General features: G+C 37.5%; 1 protein-coding gene and 1 pseudogene across 3 annotated transcripts in view; one reads left to right on the forward strand and one right to left on the reverse strand.

Annotated features, from left to right (window-relative positions):
- Nucleotides 1–2,166: 2,166 nt before the first annotated feature.
- The window catches only part of ASXL2 (ASXL transcriptional regulator 2), a 167,064-nt gene continuing 150,507 nt past the window's right edge, over nt 2,167–18,723 (forward strand). For 2 of the 3 annotated variants that reach the window (XM_027850306.1, XM_027850307.1), the window contains exon 1: nt 2,167–2,322. In XM_027850306.1, the coding sequence (XP_027706107.1) occupies nt 2,266–2,322 (57 nt within the window). In that variant the 5' untranslated portion in view covers nt 2,167–2,265. Of the gene's footprint in view, nt 2,323–2,773; nt 2,862–18,723 lie in introns of those variants that run through there. The other variant, XM_027850308.1, reaches the window with a different exon arrangement.
- Nucleotides 2,469–13,554, reverse strand: LOC114034607 (annotated as a pseudogene).

Below are 18,723 nucleotides of genomic sequence, written 5' to 3' on the forward strand. Positions count from 1 at the left end.
TGGGATCTCCCAACCCTTCAAGTCAAAACTCATGTGTTCTCATCAGCTCTGTTTCAGAAAATTGGTGTTATCAGTCAAGTCCTTTGATAGTGAATACCGACAAAATGTTCTAACACACATGTGGGAAAGTTAATGCTGTACTCCTAATTTCTTTTACTACTCTTTTCTTTATACAGAAATTACTTTGTATCTATTTTGTATTTATATTTAGTTGTCTGCGTACATATTGTTTTCTCCAAGGGTCTATAAACTCCTTGAGGGCAGAAATTGTTTCATTTTTAACTGTGTAACTGTACATCTAGGACTGTTTGTCACATAGTAGGTACTTTGTTACAAATAATAACCCATCCATAGTTGCTCATCCTGCATATCTCTTGCCCATGCTTTCCTGTAAATATGCAGCAGGGAGTGCCTCAACTTGCTACTTCCTGGTTTGTTTGTTTTCTAAATCATTGTGTGGTTACCACCAATACATAAGATTATATATTTATTGATGGAAGGGACCTTAGAGGTCTTCTAGTCCAACTCCATCATTTTACAGATGAGGAATCTGAGGTCAATGGAGGTCAAGTTACTTGCATATGACAAGTAGTAAGTGATCAAAGAACAATTTTAATCTAGATCCTTTGAGTTCAAAGCCAATGTTCTTGGCATTGTACCACACTGTTAACCCTTGCTCTCCCTAAAGTGACAGGTCAGCTTTTTTTCTGGCATACATTTCTGATAACCTCTCAACCTATGAAATTATAAATTAACATGGCTTTTTTGTCTCTTTTCCCAATAAACTGCATAAAATTTCCTGTGAGCAAAAAATGTAAATTTTTTTCATCTTTATATTACCAGTAACTAGCACACAGTTGGCTTTTGTTGAATTGAATGAGGTAAGACCATTAGATTGTAATTTAGTTTCAAGGAAATTATACTGGGCCTAAAGTATCAAACTCAAACAATTTAGAAGCTGGTCTAGAAGTGGAATTACAGTGTTTTATTAAATCTGGTTCACTATTCGAAATCTAGAACAGGAATCTTTTCAAGCCTGGGCTAGTGGTGCTTTGGAAAGTGTGCTGGAAAGCTCTGACTGTAAATCAGAGGTCTTGGATTTGAATCCCACCACCACCACTTAGGGTCAGAGGCAGCTAGATGGCTCAGGGGATACAGCGTTGAGCCCTGAGTCTGGAAGATCTGAGGGTAAATCTGACCTGACATACACTAGCCGTGTAACCCTGGGCAAGTCACTTAACGTGTTTAGAAAACTCCTCGGACAGTACAGTCCCCAAGGTCACAAAGAGTGTGATACGACTGAGCAACAAACCAGGCTGGGTCTTAGATTTAAAGCAGGGAAGGACCTTAGCACTCTTGTGGTCTATCTCCCTCGTTTTACGTAGAAGGAAACAAGCTTGGAGAGAGCAAGTGGCTTACTTCTGGTCACACAGGGAGTGGCAGTCAGAATTTGAACCCAGGTTTCCTAGGTCCAAATCTGTCACCTCTGTGACCTTGGGCAAACTATTTCACCTTTCCGGGCCTCAGTTTCCTCATCTGTGTATTGAAAATCTACGGTTCTCTGATTGGGTCATTCTTCCCGGGCAGGAGCCATTGCTGTGACATGCTTTCTTACACTGGCCACGGCTCCTGCCACACGCTCAGCTACCCCAAAATATTTGCAGATTGACTAACTTCCGCAGACACATTTCCGGTTTCTGCGTGTGCGACGTAGGCTAGGACGCCGCTGTCTATAAGGCCGCGCAGCCAGGCGCATGCTCCAGAGCAGAGGTCGGGGGGTCGGCGAGGGGCGGGGACAGAAAAGGGGTGAGGTCGCTGCCGCCTTTTAGAGCTCTAAACGTGTAGCCCCCCTAGCTCCCCTTCCCCGCCTCCCCCCACGGCGCCGGAACCGCGCGTGCGCGTGGGGTCCTTACAGTAGGGGACGGGCCGCGCGGGAGTGGTCACATGACCGCGGCGGCCGTCTGTACAGTAAGTGTCCAATATGGCAGCGGCGGCGGCGGCGGTAGCAGCAGCAGCAGCAGCAGTGGCAACGGCAGCCAGAAGACCGGCCGCCCCCTAGACCCCGGCGCGCGGCCCCTCTCGCTGCTGCTCCTCCTCCCTCCGCCTGGGCTCTCCTTCGGCTCTACTTCCCCTTTCTTCCCTCTTTCCCGGCACAGCGGGGAAAGCCGCGCAGGCGGGCGGGCGAGCGAGCGAGCGAGCTAGCGGTGAGAGGGCGGGCGACCGGACCCCGGACACGGGAAGCTCCCAGCCAGTCTAAGCCCCGACATGAGGGAAAAAGGCCGTAGGAAGAAGGGCAGGACCTGGGCGGAGGCCGCCAAGACGGTGAGAGGCGGGGAAGGAAGGACGGGGGAGGCCGGGCGGAGCCCAGGAGGGAGGGACTGGCCGCGGGGGGAGGGCGGCCACCGGCCAGAGGGACGCCCCGCACCGGCCGAGGGGCCTGGAAAGCCGCGCGCGGCCCGGGGCGGCCGTTAGTGCGGGCACCGGGCGCGTCGCCGGGACCCAGGCCTAGGCTCGAGGAGCGGGGCCGGTGCCCTGGGCGCGGGCAGACGCGACCCCGTCCTGGTCCTGGAAAGAAGTTGGCGGCCGGCGCTTCTCACTTCGCCCCTTCATCGGGGTACGCGGCCGGGCATCCTGCGGGAAGCGGGCGAAGAAGCCTGGTGTTTACGTCCGGCCCCGGGAAACCGGGACGCCGGGATGCGGCTGCTGGGCACCCGGTCGGGCCAGCGGCACCCAGCCTCGCCATGCCACGCCTGGGCCCCGGTTTAATTTCTGCTCGAGAAGCCGGCCCTGAGTCGCCGCTCTTTGTTTTGGGCTGTTGTCTGAACGGAAAGTGCGGGCGGTGTTTAGAAACGAAGTAACAGGTGGGACTTGGGGAGGATTTTTCGGTTTCCGTAGAGACCTGCCGTGATCTGGGCAGCGGTGCATGGTGGGACCTGTAGTTTACTTGGACTGCGCCTCTATTGAAAATGATGGGGGCCCAAAGGTTTGCTGCAGGAATTGCTGAAAGGAGCAGGAATTGAGTCTTGTTGACATCACCCTTAAAAATCTAGGCTTTCTTCACGCTAGAGATGAATTAAGAGTATTCTAAGTCTTATTAGGGAAATACTGATGATCGCCTCCTCCAGTTCAAATAAAAATTCAGGGCTTGAGTGAATATGTGGACATGAAACTTTAAGGGAAAGTGAAGTCCATTACATCACCATGAGTGTAACTGTAAATCAGCCCTTAGCATCGTTTCAGAATTGGGAAGTGAGAAAGAGGAGAGGTCAGGTATACCTTAACTTATAAAAGTCAGCAAACATTCAGTAAGCACCTAGGAACATGATGTAGTAAAAAGGTAGCACAGTGTCATAGAATAGTACCAGGTACCTAGTAGGAAGCACAATAAATGTATATTAATTGATAAGACATACGCAGGCAATTTTGAAGAGAAGTATGAATGTATTATTTGCTATTCCATTTACAAACTTTGTCCTGTTAAACACATTTCTAGGAGTGGAAAAATAATAAAAATGAAGGCAGTGCCATGCTATAACATTTGTAAATTACTTTCTTTGAAGTTGTGATTATGGTAGTACTTTTTCTCCTGAAAGAAAACAAAATTTGTGGAGTTCTTCCACAGATTTTTAAGAGAGGTTTTTTTAATAGCTATTTTCTACAAGACTCTTAAACATTCTCTTAATAACCTTACTTTTAAATGCCTACTGTATACACGTAGTTGCTTGGGAGATTAAAAAAAAAGATTAAGGTATTTATTTGTATTACAATAAAACCCAGTTTCCCATACTCTCTTGAATGGAAAGCTACATTTCAGTTTATAAGTTAAAGATGGCTCCTTTGCACTTCTTAGTAGAAATGCATTGTGGCTTTGAGATGAAAGTATTAATTTGCTAGGCATAAAGACTGTTGTGTTTGAAAAATGTTGTCTTTAGATGAGTACTGGAGAAACAGTTCATTGATAGACTATGACAAAAGGGGAATTAACTAATAGAATAAGATTAGCATTTTCATTCTCAAATGCAAAAGTATTTAGTCTGGCCATTTATAAGTACATTTCATGCTAGAATTAAAACAGAAAAAAATAGTAGTTAAGCTGTATAGTAAGACTAGACATAATTAGAGTGTAGGTCTGAGTCAGATTAGAATCCCAAGGGTTTAGCATTATTAAATCTTGTGACTGTTATCCTAATTTGAATCTTACACATACATAATACCTAACTGATTTGATTCAACAAACATTTGTTAAGTACTGTCTCTATCTCCTCCATTGCTTAGCACAGTACCTTGCATGTATTCCTGCTGCAGTACATTTAGGGCCCTAGTCTAGGCATTAAGGATGCAAAGATGAAAAAGACAGTCTCTGCCCTCAAGGAATTTATAGTCTGCTTTGGGTAAGTGATGCCACATCTGTACATATAATATAAGGCAGAATGGGAGATTGCTTTATTGATCCTTACCTTTCTTACTTTCAGTCTCTTTGTTATCTCTTTTAGACATGATTACTAGTCTTTAAAAATTACCTCTTCAAAAAGAGCTAGATTTCTCTATCACTTCTTCCCTTTTACTTTTTTTATTTTTAATAGCATGGAATTCTTTATTCATAATGAGATTTCTGTACATTAGGTGCCAGAGTACATTATTAAAATCCTTTTTTGAATGGAACTTTATCGTTAGAAGAAACATTAACAAAACCAAACTGGTATGTGTTAAAACCCATGGGGGTTTAAGTTTCAGACATAGCTGGGAAGCTTATGACAATTTCCTTCAGCCTTGAATCCACCTGTTCTGAGTTCTTTGTATCAATCCTGATGCTATCCAGAAGGATGTGGTATAGACTAATAACTTGAGAAAAGAAAGCATTCTCCAGTCTGGCAATTTTGCTCAGCTATAGTTTGTCAAGGATAGATAACTAGTCCCTTTTACTAGTTGCTTCCATTTCCTTACCACCCACTCATTCCTTAGTCTGTTGTAGTTTTGCTTCCATTCCCACCACTCAACTGAAAATACTTTCTTTAAGTCATTACTGACCTCTTAATTCCCAATTCATTGGCCTTTTCTCAGTCCTTCTTTTCTTTGGGCCTTCTGCAGCATTGGACCCTGTGATTATGCTTTCCCAATGGATAATTTTTTCTTTAGGCTTCTGTGATACTGCTTTCTTCTGGTTTTCCTTCTCTAGTTCATTGTCCTCTTCCTACCCCCTAAGTGTGGGTGTTGTTCAAGTCTCTGTTCTGCTTCCTTTTTTCACTTTATTTCTTCCCCTTGGTGATTCTACCTGTTCACTTGTCACTTTTCTACAAGTGACACCCAAATCTCCATTTTTCCTAGTCATCAATTTTTTCAGTCCCTATTAGACTGCTGGACAACTTTCTGTGTCTGCCTTACTCCTTTAAATTCATTAAATTCCAAATTCCAATTCTAAATTCATTAACTCCATTAAATTCATGTCCAAACTGAATTCTTGTCTTTCCTTGCAAAGAACCTGCTGCTCCCTCCCAAATTCCCAGTTTTTGTTATATCTTTTATTCCTGCTTTTCCCATAATCTGATATTCAATCTTTAGCTAAGTCTTATTGATTTTACCTTAACAATAGGTTTAGGATCAGTTTTTAATCACCTCACTTTAATTACTGCCACTCCCTAGACCATTGTAATAGTTTCCTAATTGGCTTTCCTGTTTCCACTCATTCTCTCACCTTTCCCATCCATCCTTCACATAGCTTCCAAAATATGATGATATTGCTTCCTTATCCACTGGAATCAAATTTTCCAGTAGCTTTTTAATGCCTTCAGGAGTCTGGCATTTAAGGCCCTATATAGTATGGCTCCCACTTTCTTTTCTATCTTTATCTTACACAATTCCTTTTTATATACTCCATTTAGCCAAACTAGACTACTTAGCTATTTCCTGAACTTGACGTGCCATCTCCTGCTTCTGTGCATGGTCAGTTTTCCACCTCTGGAATAAATTCTCTGTCCGTTAAAAAAAAAAATCCTTTTCCTTCAAGGCTTAGCTCAAGTGTCATCTCCTTAATGAGTTTTCCTGGTCCTTCCCCCATGCCCTAGCTGTTTTTTTCTCTCTTCAGTTATTCCTAGAGCACATTGACTTGATCTCTTCTATCACATTCTGTCTTGCATTATATATTGTAGTAATTCAGATATAAAAAAAAAAATCATGTCACAAGGTGAGTGATAAAACCTTAGGCCAGTTTTTTCTTTGTCAGCACTGGTAGCTAAATGCCAGAAATCAAAGATACAGAATTAGGAGATTTAGGACTGTCATGTCACTCTTCTGCTTAAGAATATTCATAAGTCCCAATTGTCTTCAGAGTAAAGTTGAAAATTCTCTGTGTGGCATTGAAGGCCTACCAGTTTCCACTACCATAATTTTTTAGTCTTTTCAGGTTTTCCCGTTAATAACTTTGTAAACTTGGCTATTTTCTCTCTTCTTCCCCCCAAAAAGGTTCACTTACACTTTTCCAAGCCTTTGATTACACATAGCTAAAATGTCCTCAGTCTTCAACTTTTGAATTTCTGCTCATACTTTATAATAAAACCCTACTCAAATGTTTTCTGCCTGGTTTCCTCATGCTGTACATAACACTTTGCTTTCCTGTTTCTAATGAGCTTTTCATATATTAGAATTATTTGTTTATCTCTGAGAGTAGAAGTTGTGTCTTATCTGAACTTCTCATCCTCCCTTTCTCTTAGTACAGTGCTCAGTATACAAGTACTGAATAAATGTGGAGGTAATCATCTAATAGTATGTTAGTGTAGAGAGCAGCTATTCAGAAGAAATACTTAGACCAATTTAGAAAGAAGATATATAGAGAGCTAAACCTTTGATACTGAACTTTTGAAGCTTCAAGTGATAAGGAGGGTGTTGGTGTTTTAGAAAACTGAGATGGAAACAGAACTTTGAAAAACAGTTTGACAACTGAAAGTAACTTAAAATCTTTTTCTAAAATACAGTTATGCCCATCCTACCACCCCAAACCCTAATTAAACAAAGTTTAGGAAATTTTTAAGCTAAGAGTATAAGGGTTAGAAGATTTAAATGTACAAGTTTGTGGGTATCAAGAGTCTTTAAAAAGAAGACAGGTTTAGTGTAGCCTTGCTATCTTACACGCACATATGCTGAGTACATTCTTGCTCATCATCTTTTTTTCTTTTTTCCCTGGCCTTTAGTGCTTTGCTGAGAACTGCATTATAGATTGAGTTCTATCTATCCACAGCAACATCGTTATAACTAGGAGATTTTGTTGATCCTGACCAAATCATTTATTCATTTCCAGAGTCATAGAATTTTTGAGTTGGAAGAGACCTCAGCAATCCAATCCAACTTGTGCCTGTAAAAGAACTTTGCAACCTGCCCAACTGGCGATTCCAGCCATTTCTTGAACTCCAGTGAGAGCAAACCCACTGCCCCTGGAGGTAGTCTGTTCCACTTTTGTATATCGCTCATATTATTAAGATTTTTCCCCTTACATCATACCAGAATTTTGCCTTTTTGTGCCTTCCACCTATTGCTTCTAATTTTGCCCTTTGGTGCCAAATGGAGTAAGTCTAAACTCTCTTCCACATAACAACCGTTCAGATACTTGATACCTATCAATACTCTTCTGAGTCTTCTCCAGGCAAAATGTTTCATATCTTCAATTGATCCTTATGTAATATGATCTTAAGATCCTTTACCATCCTGGTTGCCCTCTTATTCATTTTCCAGTTTATTAATTCCTTTCTAAAATGTAGTATCTAAAATGAAGCATGTTGTTTGACAGGGAAGATTATAGCAGAACTCTCACCTTTTTTTCATGGTGAATTTAGTTTAAGTCAGTAAGCCTTTATTAATGATCTGCTATTTACCAAGTGTTGTTCCAGGAACTAAGGATACAAAGACAAAGCTGTGTCTCTGAATGCAGGCCAAAATCATACTCTTTTTCTGTCATTTTGTATTGTTGATTTAAAACTGAGCTTAACTGTCTATTAAAACTCTGAGATCTTTTTCAGACAAACAGCTATCAAACCATGCCTTTTTCATCTTGTACTTAGGAAATTGATTTTTTGAATCCAAGAGTAACATCTTACATTTATTCTTAGTAAAATTTGTCTTATCCAATTTGGGTCAGTATTCTAGCCTGTCAGGATCTTTTGGATCCTAATCTTCTGTCTGTTAGCACCAACTTTGTGTCATTTGAAAATTTGACAAGCATATAATCTTTGCTTTTATCCAGGTTATTGATAAAAATGTTCAACAGCCCAGGGCCAAGCATGGATCCCTGAGACTCTATTGGAACCCTTTGGATTTGACATTGAATGATTAAGGGCTACTCTGGCTCTAGACATTCAGTCAGTTCTGAAGCCCTGTGATTATTCTATCTTCTAGCTCGACTCTATTTTTTCCATGATAAGTATGAGGGAATTTGTCAAATGATTTGTTAAAATCTAATTAAGCTCTACAACTGTTCCCTGATCTGCCAGTTTAGTGACCTTGACAAAAAAAAAATGAAATTAGTTTGGTATGAACCTTTTCCTAATACAGGCATGATAACTGTAAAAAAAAATCACTTCCACCTTTTGTAGATTTTCACTAAACTGTTCTTTAGCTCTCTCTAGAATTTTGCTAACAATTGAAGTAAAAGTCATTGGTGTGTAGTTTGCTGAATATATCTTCTTCTGTTTTCTGAAAATTGGGACATTGGCCCTTCAGTCTTGTGTAACCTCTCTAGTTTCTGTTATCTTTAAAAGATCCTCATTGACAGTGGCTCAGCAGTCACACCTGCCAGTTCCTGTAGTACTCAAAGATGTCATTCATCCTGACTAGGTGACTTTTCAGTAACCTAGTGGAGCTACCATATTCTCTAGTATCTCCTTTCTTGAACATCAGGTCTCTCTTAGCTATATTTGTTTGATTCTTCCCAGTCCCAGGGTCTTCCTTCGAAGACAAAAACAGAAGCAAAATAAGATCTTGGTACTTTGTTTTATTTTGTTTCAGTTATCCTGTCCACCTTGAAGACCTTTGATTTCCTTTTCCCTATTATGTGGCTTGGACCCCATCCCTGCTTTTCTTGTACTTAGGTTTCCTTGCCATCCTTAACCTATTGTTAGGGTTCTTTTGTCCACTTTATTGGTAGTTTTAACACCTTTCCACTATTCTTACATCTCTAAACCATGCTTTTTTTATTGATACCTTTTAAATCTAGTCTTGTTTCCATCTTCTATACCTGTCCTTTAAAAAAATTTTTTTTATAATCATACTTTGTTTTTAATATCTCCTTCATTTCCCACTATATCTCTGCTTCCTCTCTTAGCCTGAGAATCATTCCTCATAATAAAGATTTTTTTAAAACAGCAGTTCAGCAAAAGAAACCAATGTTTCAGCTGAATCTGAGAGTATGTGTAATGTACCCATGGTTCCTTATCTCTGCAAAGAAAGGGAGGGAGGCATTGTTATATCTCCTCTTCAGAGTTCATATACAGGATTCAATTTTTATTTTTATCTTTTGGGTCTTTTTGTTTACGTTGTGCTTGTGAATATTGTTTTCCTAGTTCTACTTTCTTTACATTGCTTAATTCATGTCTTCCTAGGCATTCCTGCATTTTTTATATTTGTTATTTATTGTGGCACAGTAATATTGTATTATATACTTGTACCACAACTTGTTTTGTCAAGCTCCAGTAAGTATCTACTTTGTTTCCAGTTCTTTACTATAAAAAGTGGTGCTGTAGGTATTTTGGTATGTATAGGACTTTTAAAAAATCTTTGATCTCCTTAGATGTACAGGTCTTTAAATTCTAACCTGGATAGTGAAATTACTGGGCATTGATTGATCTCTTAATAAAATTTCCATTATTTTTTCTCCTTGGAATTATTTCTTTCTGTGCTTTCATAGTCATAGTTGTTTTTAAGAGCTTCCCATTCTTTCTAGGCTGACTTGCCTTGTGGATTTTAGCTTTTAGTTCATAGGATATCCTGCCTTTCCTTCTAAACCAGTAGACATGAAGAAATTGAAGATTAATGAGAGAGTAGGGATGAAGATAAGTCTGAGCTTTCAGTCCTGGAACTAACTGTGTCTGCAGGAAGATCTTGATATCTTTTCAGGAAAAAACTACTTTAACTGGCAGTAGGGGTTAAGATATTGCTCTTACTGTATGTTGTTCAGTCGTTTTTCAGTCATGTGTGACTCTTTGTGACCCCTTCTGGGGTTTTCTTGGCAAAGGTACTGGAATGGGTTACCATTTCTTTCTCCATCTCATTTTACAGATGCAGAAACTGAGGCAAACAGGATTAAGTGACTTGCCCAAGGTCACACAGCTAGTAAGTGTCTGAGGCTAGATTTGAACTCAGGAAGGAGGCTTCCTGACTCCAGGTCCACCTCTTTATCTACTGTACAACCTAGTTGCCCTTCCTGCTATATAGGGGCTATTATTATCACCAAATTATAGATGAAGAAACTGAGCCTGAGAGAGGTTACATGACTAGTAAGTGTCTGAGGTAGCATTTGAATTCAGATCTTCCTGTCCCCATGTTAAGTACACTCTCCACCATGCCTCCTACCTAATGGCACTCTTTTTCTGTAACTGACAGTACCATTAAAACATTATTTTAAATTTCTCTATATTTAGGATAGGAGAATTTAATGCTTCAAGTTTTCTGAAATTTTCGTAAATATACTATGTTCATTGCTTATGAAAAGGCCAGGCACATGTAGAGCATATAAAAAAACAGTTGCCATAAATTTGACGTATGAAAAGCAAAAATGCGCAATTATTACATTAGTAACTGAGTGGATCTAGCATCTCATTAGTATGAATATACTTCTGCCTTTGCAGATTACCATACATCCAGGTCTCACCCTGTGATTCTTGCCCCTGTCTTCTCTTACATTCTTCATAGAGGATCTGTTTGTTTTTTGTCTTTGTATCTCAAGCATCTAGTACAAAGTCAATTGAGGATTGCTTTTATAGTATTTACATTAATGAAACAAAATTAAATTTCTTCCCATTTCCTTGCAATTATGTATGATACAGCTATGAAAATGTTTTTCTTGTTTAGAAATATTTTATTCTTAGAGCATTACACATTCTTCTGAACAAGTACACCTTACAGAAATTATACACAGCCAAATTTTCTTAAGTATTAATATTTACTATATTTTGTTTAGCTGAAATATCATTTCAGTTGTACAATAAGTTACAAAAAATAATCAAACCTTAATGGATCTGAGAGTTGTTTTTACAAATGTACCAACAAAGTGTTAAGTTAAATAATATTTTAAATATAAAAATTACTCATTTTTAAATAGTTTGGTAAACTTATATTTCTGTGGTTTATGTGCATATACACTGGTTTTTTCTGTAGGAAATCTTTACAATGTAGGAAACCTTTACAGAAGTTCCAATTTATGTTAAGTATAGTTAAAGGCAAGATCTAACTATCCTTTAAAATGCTCTATATGCAACTTCAGTATTATAGAAATAATTACAAGAATCAGAAAATACTGTTTAGCAGGACTGCCCACAAATAAAAACTTCAGTGCAATTTCCCTTAGTGGTTAGCTGTGATTAAGTTCCTTCTTTTGGCAGTGCAACATAGGATTATAAAGAGAGCTAAGGACCTGGGATTTATATTTCAAATCAGACTAGAAATTAAATCAAATGATCACAATAAAAAGATGCAATTAACTACTTTACAATTAAATAATTTGGCATATCATGCTCTACCAATTATTTGTTGTTTTTTTTTTTTTTAAGGCAATTGGGGTTAAGTGACTTGCCCAGGCACACACAGTTAGTCAGTGTCAAGTGTTTGATCTGAGGCCAGATTTCAGTTCAGGTCCTCCTGAATTCAGGGCTTGTGCTCTATCCACTGAGCCACCTAGCTGCTCCTCTACCGATTATTGATGCATGATTTGGTCACATGGCAATTTTTGTATAAGTTAATTAAACATTTTGTGAAATGCTTAAAAGATGTAAATAGTTGTTAGTTTAAATTTTATGATGCACTTTAATTCAGGTGATAACTGCATTTTTTATTTTGGTTCCTCTTCAAATTTCAAAGTGAACATCACATGATAATTCAGCATCCTAAATCATATACACTTCTGCAAATGCAAAATCATGTTAGAGCATGTCCGTATTATATCACAAAATTTTGGCAAATCAGTACAGTACTCTGTAATATAATGCAGTCTAGTTTATTTTGGGAATTATATCACTATAGGGATAGTGTTCACTACAAAATTTATCTCTGAAGTACCAATTCAGAATGCCGTAGTTTTTTAAAGCTAGTTACTTTTGTACCAATAAAAGGTTTGCATTTGGATTTCAAGTAATATACTTTCCTTTTTTCCAAAGAAAATTATTAAAGCAGGAAAACTGCTTGGGCAGTCATGCTAGAAAAGGAAGCTTTGCTTCATTTTGGAGTTCGTCCAAAACCAGGTAGAGTCTCATGAATTAAATTTTATAAAGTTTAACCTTATGGAAATTTAGCATGCCAGTTTCTGGTCAAGGTATCCCTTTGAAATATCCTTAAACCTTCAAATATTAGAAACTTGATATTGCGTGGTATTTTGGGGTAATGTTAATTCCAGTTGGTCCCATATGTTGGGAAGCCCTATGCCTTTCCTTCTTTTTCCATCAAAAATTGCAGCCATTTTCCAAGCTAATTGAATACCTAATATACAGATATGCCTCTTAAATATCAAATATGAATAAATATGTTACCAGCCTGGAGAGACTATGGTGGACCTATTAATGTTTCATACAAATAGCTATTATCATTTTTTAAAAAAATTTTTAGGCAATTGGGGTTAAGTGACTTGCCCAGGGTCACACAGCTGGTAAGTGTCAAGTTTTTGGTCTGAGGTCGCATTTGAACTTAGGTCCTGCTGACTTAAGGGCTGGTGTTTTATCCACTGTGCCTTCTAGCTGCTTCCATTATCATTTTTTTTTTTTTTTTTTAACAAATGCTGCTGTGGCCATAATGCTGCTGTGGCCATAAGTGTCCTTATGCTTCCTCTTGCTGAAGCAGTCAGCTCTTCAATCTCAGCATTTAATTTGTTAATTACCCACTCCATTGCCTCATGACTTTATTAGCATTAGATGATATTGTACTTTTCATCAGTCCTTCTAGATAACTACTAAGGCTTATTCCTTTCACAGTGATTATGATTATGGCTTCTTGAGTCAAAATGGTCTTTCCTGGTTCTTAAGGATGTAGTTTATATATAAGTCTCTCTTCTGCTGAAACCATATTTGTAAATCAAATATTAATGGTAAACGCTGTTATTTTCTCCATGGAATGAATTACAAAATGTTCCTGCTTGTATATTTTGGTTCTTGCTGCATTGATAAGTGATTTCACAATAGAAGGCATTCCCCACTCTTTGCTGAGAAGTCTGTGGCTATGCAATTTCCCAGTGGTATCTATATGTCTGTCTAACACATCAACTCCAACCACACTTGGATTCATAGGATTTGGATATTTCTGCATAGCAGCTGTTGTAACTGTTTCCCGTGGATGGTCGAAAACATGCTGTGATATTCAAATCTTCATAGTGCCAGTGACCAGAATGATGTCTGAGTGGCACTAAAGGATATTAGTGGAAAAGAGGAGACACCACCCCTTTTCTGCTTGCTGGCAACCTATGAAAATCTTTTGATAACTTTTTTCTTGTGGATGGCAACATTGTTAATATAATCTTAATACAGGAATAATAGATTAGGTCAAAAAATGTGACAATTTTTGTATATTTTAAATTTAACAGCATAGTTCCAACACTGTTCTGCTTGCTTCTCTGTGTCCCCTTTTGATCCCTTAAAAAAAGAAATTCATTGATACTTTCCCCCTTTATTTTCAGTATCATTATTTTTACATTTTAACTTTTTAAAAGTAAAATTTTTTTTCAAAGATTTCTCTGTAGCATTCTCTCCCCTCCCTCATTGAGAAAGAAAGAAAAAACAAAATATAAAACGCCTCTTAAAACATACATAGTCAAGCGAAACAGATTTCTGCATTGGCTATGTCCTCCCCCTCCCCCTAAAATATGTTACAGTTGGCTTTCAGAGTCCATAACTTCCCTATCAGGAAGTAGGTAACATTTTACATTAGGAATCTTTTAATGGTAGTTGGTCACTGTGTTGATCAAAGTTCCTAAGGTTTTCAAAGTTGTATATCTTTACAATATTGTTTTTGTGCTATAAATTGTTTTCCTGGTTCTGTTCATTTCACTCTGCTTTAGTTCATAGAGGTCTTCTCAGGTTTTTCTGAAACTACTGTCTTCATCATTTCTTATAACAGGCTAGTATTCCATTATGTTCCTATATCAGTCATTCCCCAGTTGATCTGGCTCCCCCTTAGTTTGCCTTTGCAAAAAGAATTGTTATAAATATTTTTGTGCATATGGATCCTTCTTTCTTTGATCTTTTAGGGAGTATAGTTGTCGTAATGGTATCTCTGGATCAGAGGGGTATACACAGTTTAATAATTTTTTGAGCATAGTTCTCAATTGCTTTCCAGAATCTATTTATTAAACATTTATTAGTTACCTGCTATGTGCTAGGCACTGTGCTAGAATTCCAGAATGTCTGAATTATTTCACAGCTCCACCAACAGTGCATTAATGTACCTATTTTCCTATATGCCTTCCAGCATTTGTCATTTTCTGTTTTTGTCAACTTTGTCATACTAGTGGATGTTAGGTGTAACCTCAGAGTTGCTTTAATTTTGCATTTTTCTAATCATCTAGAACATTTTTAAAAAATGGCTATTCATAGCTTAGATTTCTCTTTCTAGAAACTAATTGTTCATATCCTTTGATCATTTATCAGTTGGGGAATGGCTCATTCTTTTTTTTTTTCCCTCCAATTTATCTATTTATTTTTAGTTTTCAGCATTTACTTAATGGCTCATGTTCTTATAAATTTAAAACAACCCTCCATATATTTTAGAAATGAGACCTTTAATCAATTTGTTGCAAAAATTTTGTCCCATTTACCTGCTTCTCTTTTAATTTTAATTGCATTGGTTTTGTTTCTGTAAAAACTTTTAATTTTTATATAATCAAAATTGTTCATTTTACCTTCTGTTTTTCACTCACCTATTCTGTAGGATTAAGTTATTTAGTCTCCCATGAATTTTAACCATTTTTTTTTTCAGTATCCTGTTATAATTTTTATTATTGTCTGTAAAGGATACTTTTATTGTTTCTGCCTTTCTACTCTAATACATGATCAGTTTTCATGAAGTTGCCATGCACAGCTGAGAAATATGTATACATAGTCATTAATCTCCACAATTTTGTCTTATCTAACTTTTCTAAAATTCTGTTCAAGTGCTTCATTTTTTCATTTTTGAATTGTTTATCTAGGCCTGACAGGTAAATTGAGGTCCTTCACTATTATAATTTTATGGTCTGTTTCTCCCTGTAATTTATTTAACTTTTCCTTTAAGTATTTGGGTGCTATACCATTTGGTGCATATATTTTTGATATTAATTTGGTCTATGATGTCTTTCAGGAAAATGTAGTTTCCCTGTTTATCTTTTTTAATTAAGTCAGTTTTTGTCATTGTTTTGTCTCTGATCATAATTGTTACCCCAGCCTTTTTAAGCGTTAGTTAAAGCATAATAAATTTTACTCTACCTCATTTTTTTTTTTAACTGTGTGTGTTTCTTTCGGTTCAAGCGTGTTTCTAATAAATAAACAGCATATTGTTGGATTCTAGTTTCTAATCCGTTCTCATGTCCTCTTCTGTTTTGTAGGTGAGTTCATCCCATTCATATTCATAGTTACGCTCAATTTCCTTCCATCCTGTTCTATTATACAATCAGTTCTGCTATATTGCTTGTTTTGAAAACATGTTTTTGTTCTAATGGGTTTAATATATTAGAGAATATTTTGAGCATAATGTAAACTTTTAGGTTGCTTATTTGTAATTTCTTCTGGGAGAAGCAGTGAGAGAACACAGAAAACTGTACCACTTCACAATAATTTATAAGCTGCAGCTCTTCTGATACTCTTTCCAAACTTCAGGTCTTTTTCAAGGTAAGGCACCATATCTTCTGATGCAGTAGTTGCTGTGGGCAGAGGAAAGCTGGTCCACCTGTACCCTGTACCATGACTGGAGGTTAACTGCCCACTGAGTCTCTGCCCTCCATTCTGCTGGGGTACAGGCCTAGCAGCTCAAGGTGGAGGACATTGCCACTATTTATTGTAGTGTTTATATGTTTTTGAACCATTTAACTTGTATAAAACTGTGCTATTGTTTTTATTTTGGTTCCTTTTTTTTTTTAATGCCACTGAAGTTTTTAAGTTTTGCCACAAACCCCATTTTTCATATAAGGTCTGTGGTTTTTATTACTTGATATCTCGGTGCTTTTTTGGAATGCATGTGTTGTGGTGTAGCAGAACCGACTGTACTTTTCGTTTTCTTTTTCTTTATAAAGAAGAAAGTAGTGAGAGAAGAGTAAGTGCAGCATCAGTACTCTAGGTTTGGTATAATCTTCTACTTCTAACCCTTTTGATTTTTCCCTCACCTTGAGCTCAATCTTAGTTTCTTATTGTATTTTTTTTTCTTTTGAATTCCTCTTCAGAGTCTGTCCTTATTTCCCCCTTTCCCCTTCTGCATTTATAAAATAAATAATCAAAATTTATAAGGTGAATAATCAGCAAGATTCTTGGATCCCAGATTAAGAAACACTGATGTATAAGGTATTGCTAGAGCTAAGTTTTTAAGGAAACAAGGGATTTTAACACTAGTAACAGTGTTACAACTTGTTCTCAGAGAACAGTATGAGTCACTGAGGGGTGAAGGTGCTTAGCAGAGACAGCACCAAGCCAGGATTTGTCAGAGGCAAGAAGGACATAAATCAGGTCATCCTGATTTCAGCTCCATGTCTTTTTCCACTATACCCCCCCTTGCCTCTCCTAGATGTATTATAGACACCACGTTTTTATCATCTATTTTTGCCACAGATAGTTTTCTCAATGTTTTTCCTTTTTCCATTTTTTTCAGTTGTGCACTTTGAAAAAATCTTATTCTAGTCCAACACATCTCTCATACACAGTAATTCCTTCTATTTATTGAATCCAAAGAAGTTCATCTTCCCTTCACAATTGAGCTAAATATTGCATTTCACTTTGTCCCAACCTTTCTAGGATTAAAAAGAAAATGTTTATTCCCTTCAACTGGCAGGGGCTGTGGTGTAGAATGTGGGTCAAAGTTCTTTCCTGACACATTGACAACTCGTTTTCCCAAGTACGTTTTTTTTTCTCCAAGTACGTTTGTGAAATAATAACTCCTTTGCCCAATTTTTATTTTTAAGAACTTTATCCAACACTAATACTTATATATACATTTCATTGGATGGCTGGTATATTTATTCACTTCCAGTGATCTGTTGCTCTAATTTTTGCCCAATAAGAGAGAATTTTGATAATAATGATTGATAGTATGGCGTTTTTGGTGAGGCAGTTGGAGTTAAGTGACTTGCCCAGGGTCACACAGCTAGCTAGTAAGTATCTGAGACCATATTTGAACTCAGGTCCTCCTGACTCCAGGACCAGTGCTGTATCGACTGTGCCACCTAGTTGCCCTGGTAGTATGTTTTAAGGAATAGGAACTGCAACCCTCTGCCCCCAAGTTAACTTTTTCTTTTAGCGTTTCCTTTGTGTTCTTGTCTACTCTGTCCCTGGTTAAGAATTCTTTCCCTAGTCATAGCTATTGAAAGCTACACTGGTATTATTGCCTTCTAAATTTTCTTATGGTGTGATCTTTTGAGTTTGAGTTTGCTATACATTTTAAGCTTATTGTAGTACATAGTACAGGTTGTTGGTCCTGGTACCATGGTTGTTTGTACCATTTTTATAAGATGATAACATGCTTTTATAAGATGATTACCCTTCCTTGCTTCTATGTCTTTAAAAAATTTTGTTTTGCTTCAAAATTTCCTTATGTTTTTCTTGGGGATATTTTATCCCCTCATATCTTCCCAACCAATATTTAAGTTCCTTTGATTAAATTTCAAGCCTCAAAAATGCTTTGTGACCAAATTAATTTGAGGAAGACCAAACACTTTACATTATTCCTGTAATCATCTTATGTAATTTTACAAAACTCTACTAACGGAGTGTAGTTTTAGCTATATGTAATATATATTCCATATTGGTAATATTTTCATACTCTTATCGTAAACTTCCCAAACCATAAGAATCACATCATGTATATTTTTCTAAAACTCTTACATAACTTGCATAATACTGTGTTTACTGGATAAATGATTATGAGTAAATGAATATAATAGATCACATTTATAAAACTTTAATATTTGCAAAGTGTACATTATAACATTTGATCTATCTACAAATTTCTTTTTAATGCATGAATATTGGTGAGTGGGCTTGAGATAGTGCGTACTGCTTACTCTTTCTTGAGAAATCTTTTCGCCGTGTTGCTGAGGATAACTCTTTTCCCCTTGGTTTTACTTTTTAAATCTTGCTTTCCTTTCTTCTACCTTGGCTGAGGGCATACATGTTCAATTCAAGGAAAATTAAACTCAGTCTAAACTTGGCCTTCTTGAGATATGTAAGTATGCTGCTGTTTCTTTTTTCAATGCTTTTTTTTTTGCTTTTTGTTAGACAGTTGGGGTTAAGTGACTTGCCCAGGGTCACACAGCTAGTAAATGTCATGTGTTGTGTGTTGTGTGTCTGTGGTTCTTTTTTTAAA

This window comes from Vombatus ursinus, unplaced genomic scaffold, assembly GCF_900497805.2.
Source record: "Vombatus ursinus unplaced genomic scaffold, bare-nosed wombat genome assembly UNPS02009062.1, whole genome shotgun sequence".
Classification (NCBI taxonomy): Eukaryota; Metazoa; Chordata; class Mammalia; order Diprotodontia; family Vombatidae; genus Vombatus; species Vombatus ursinus.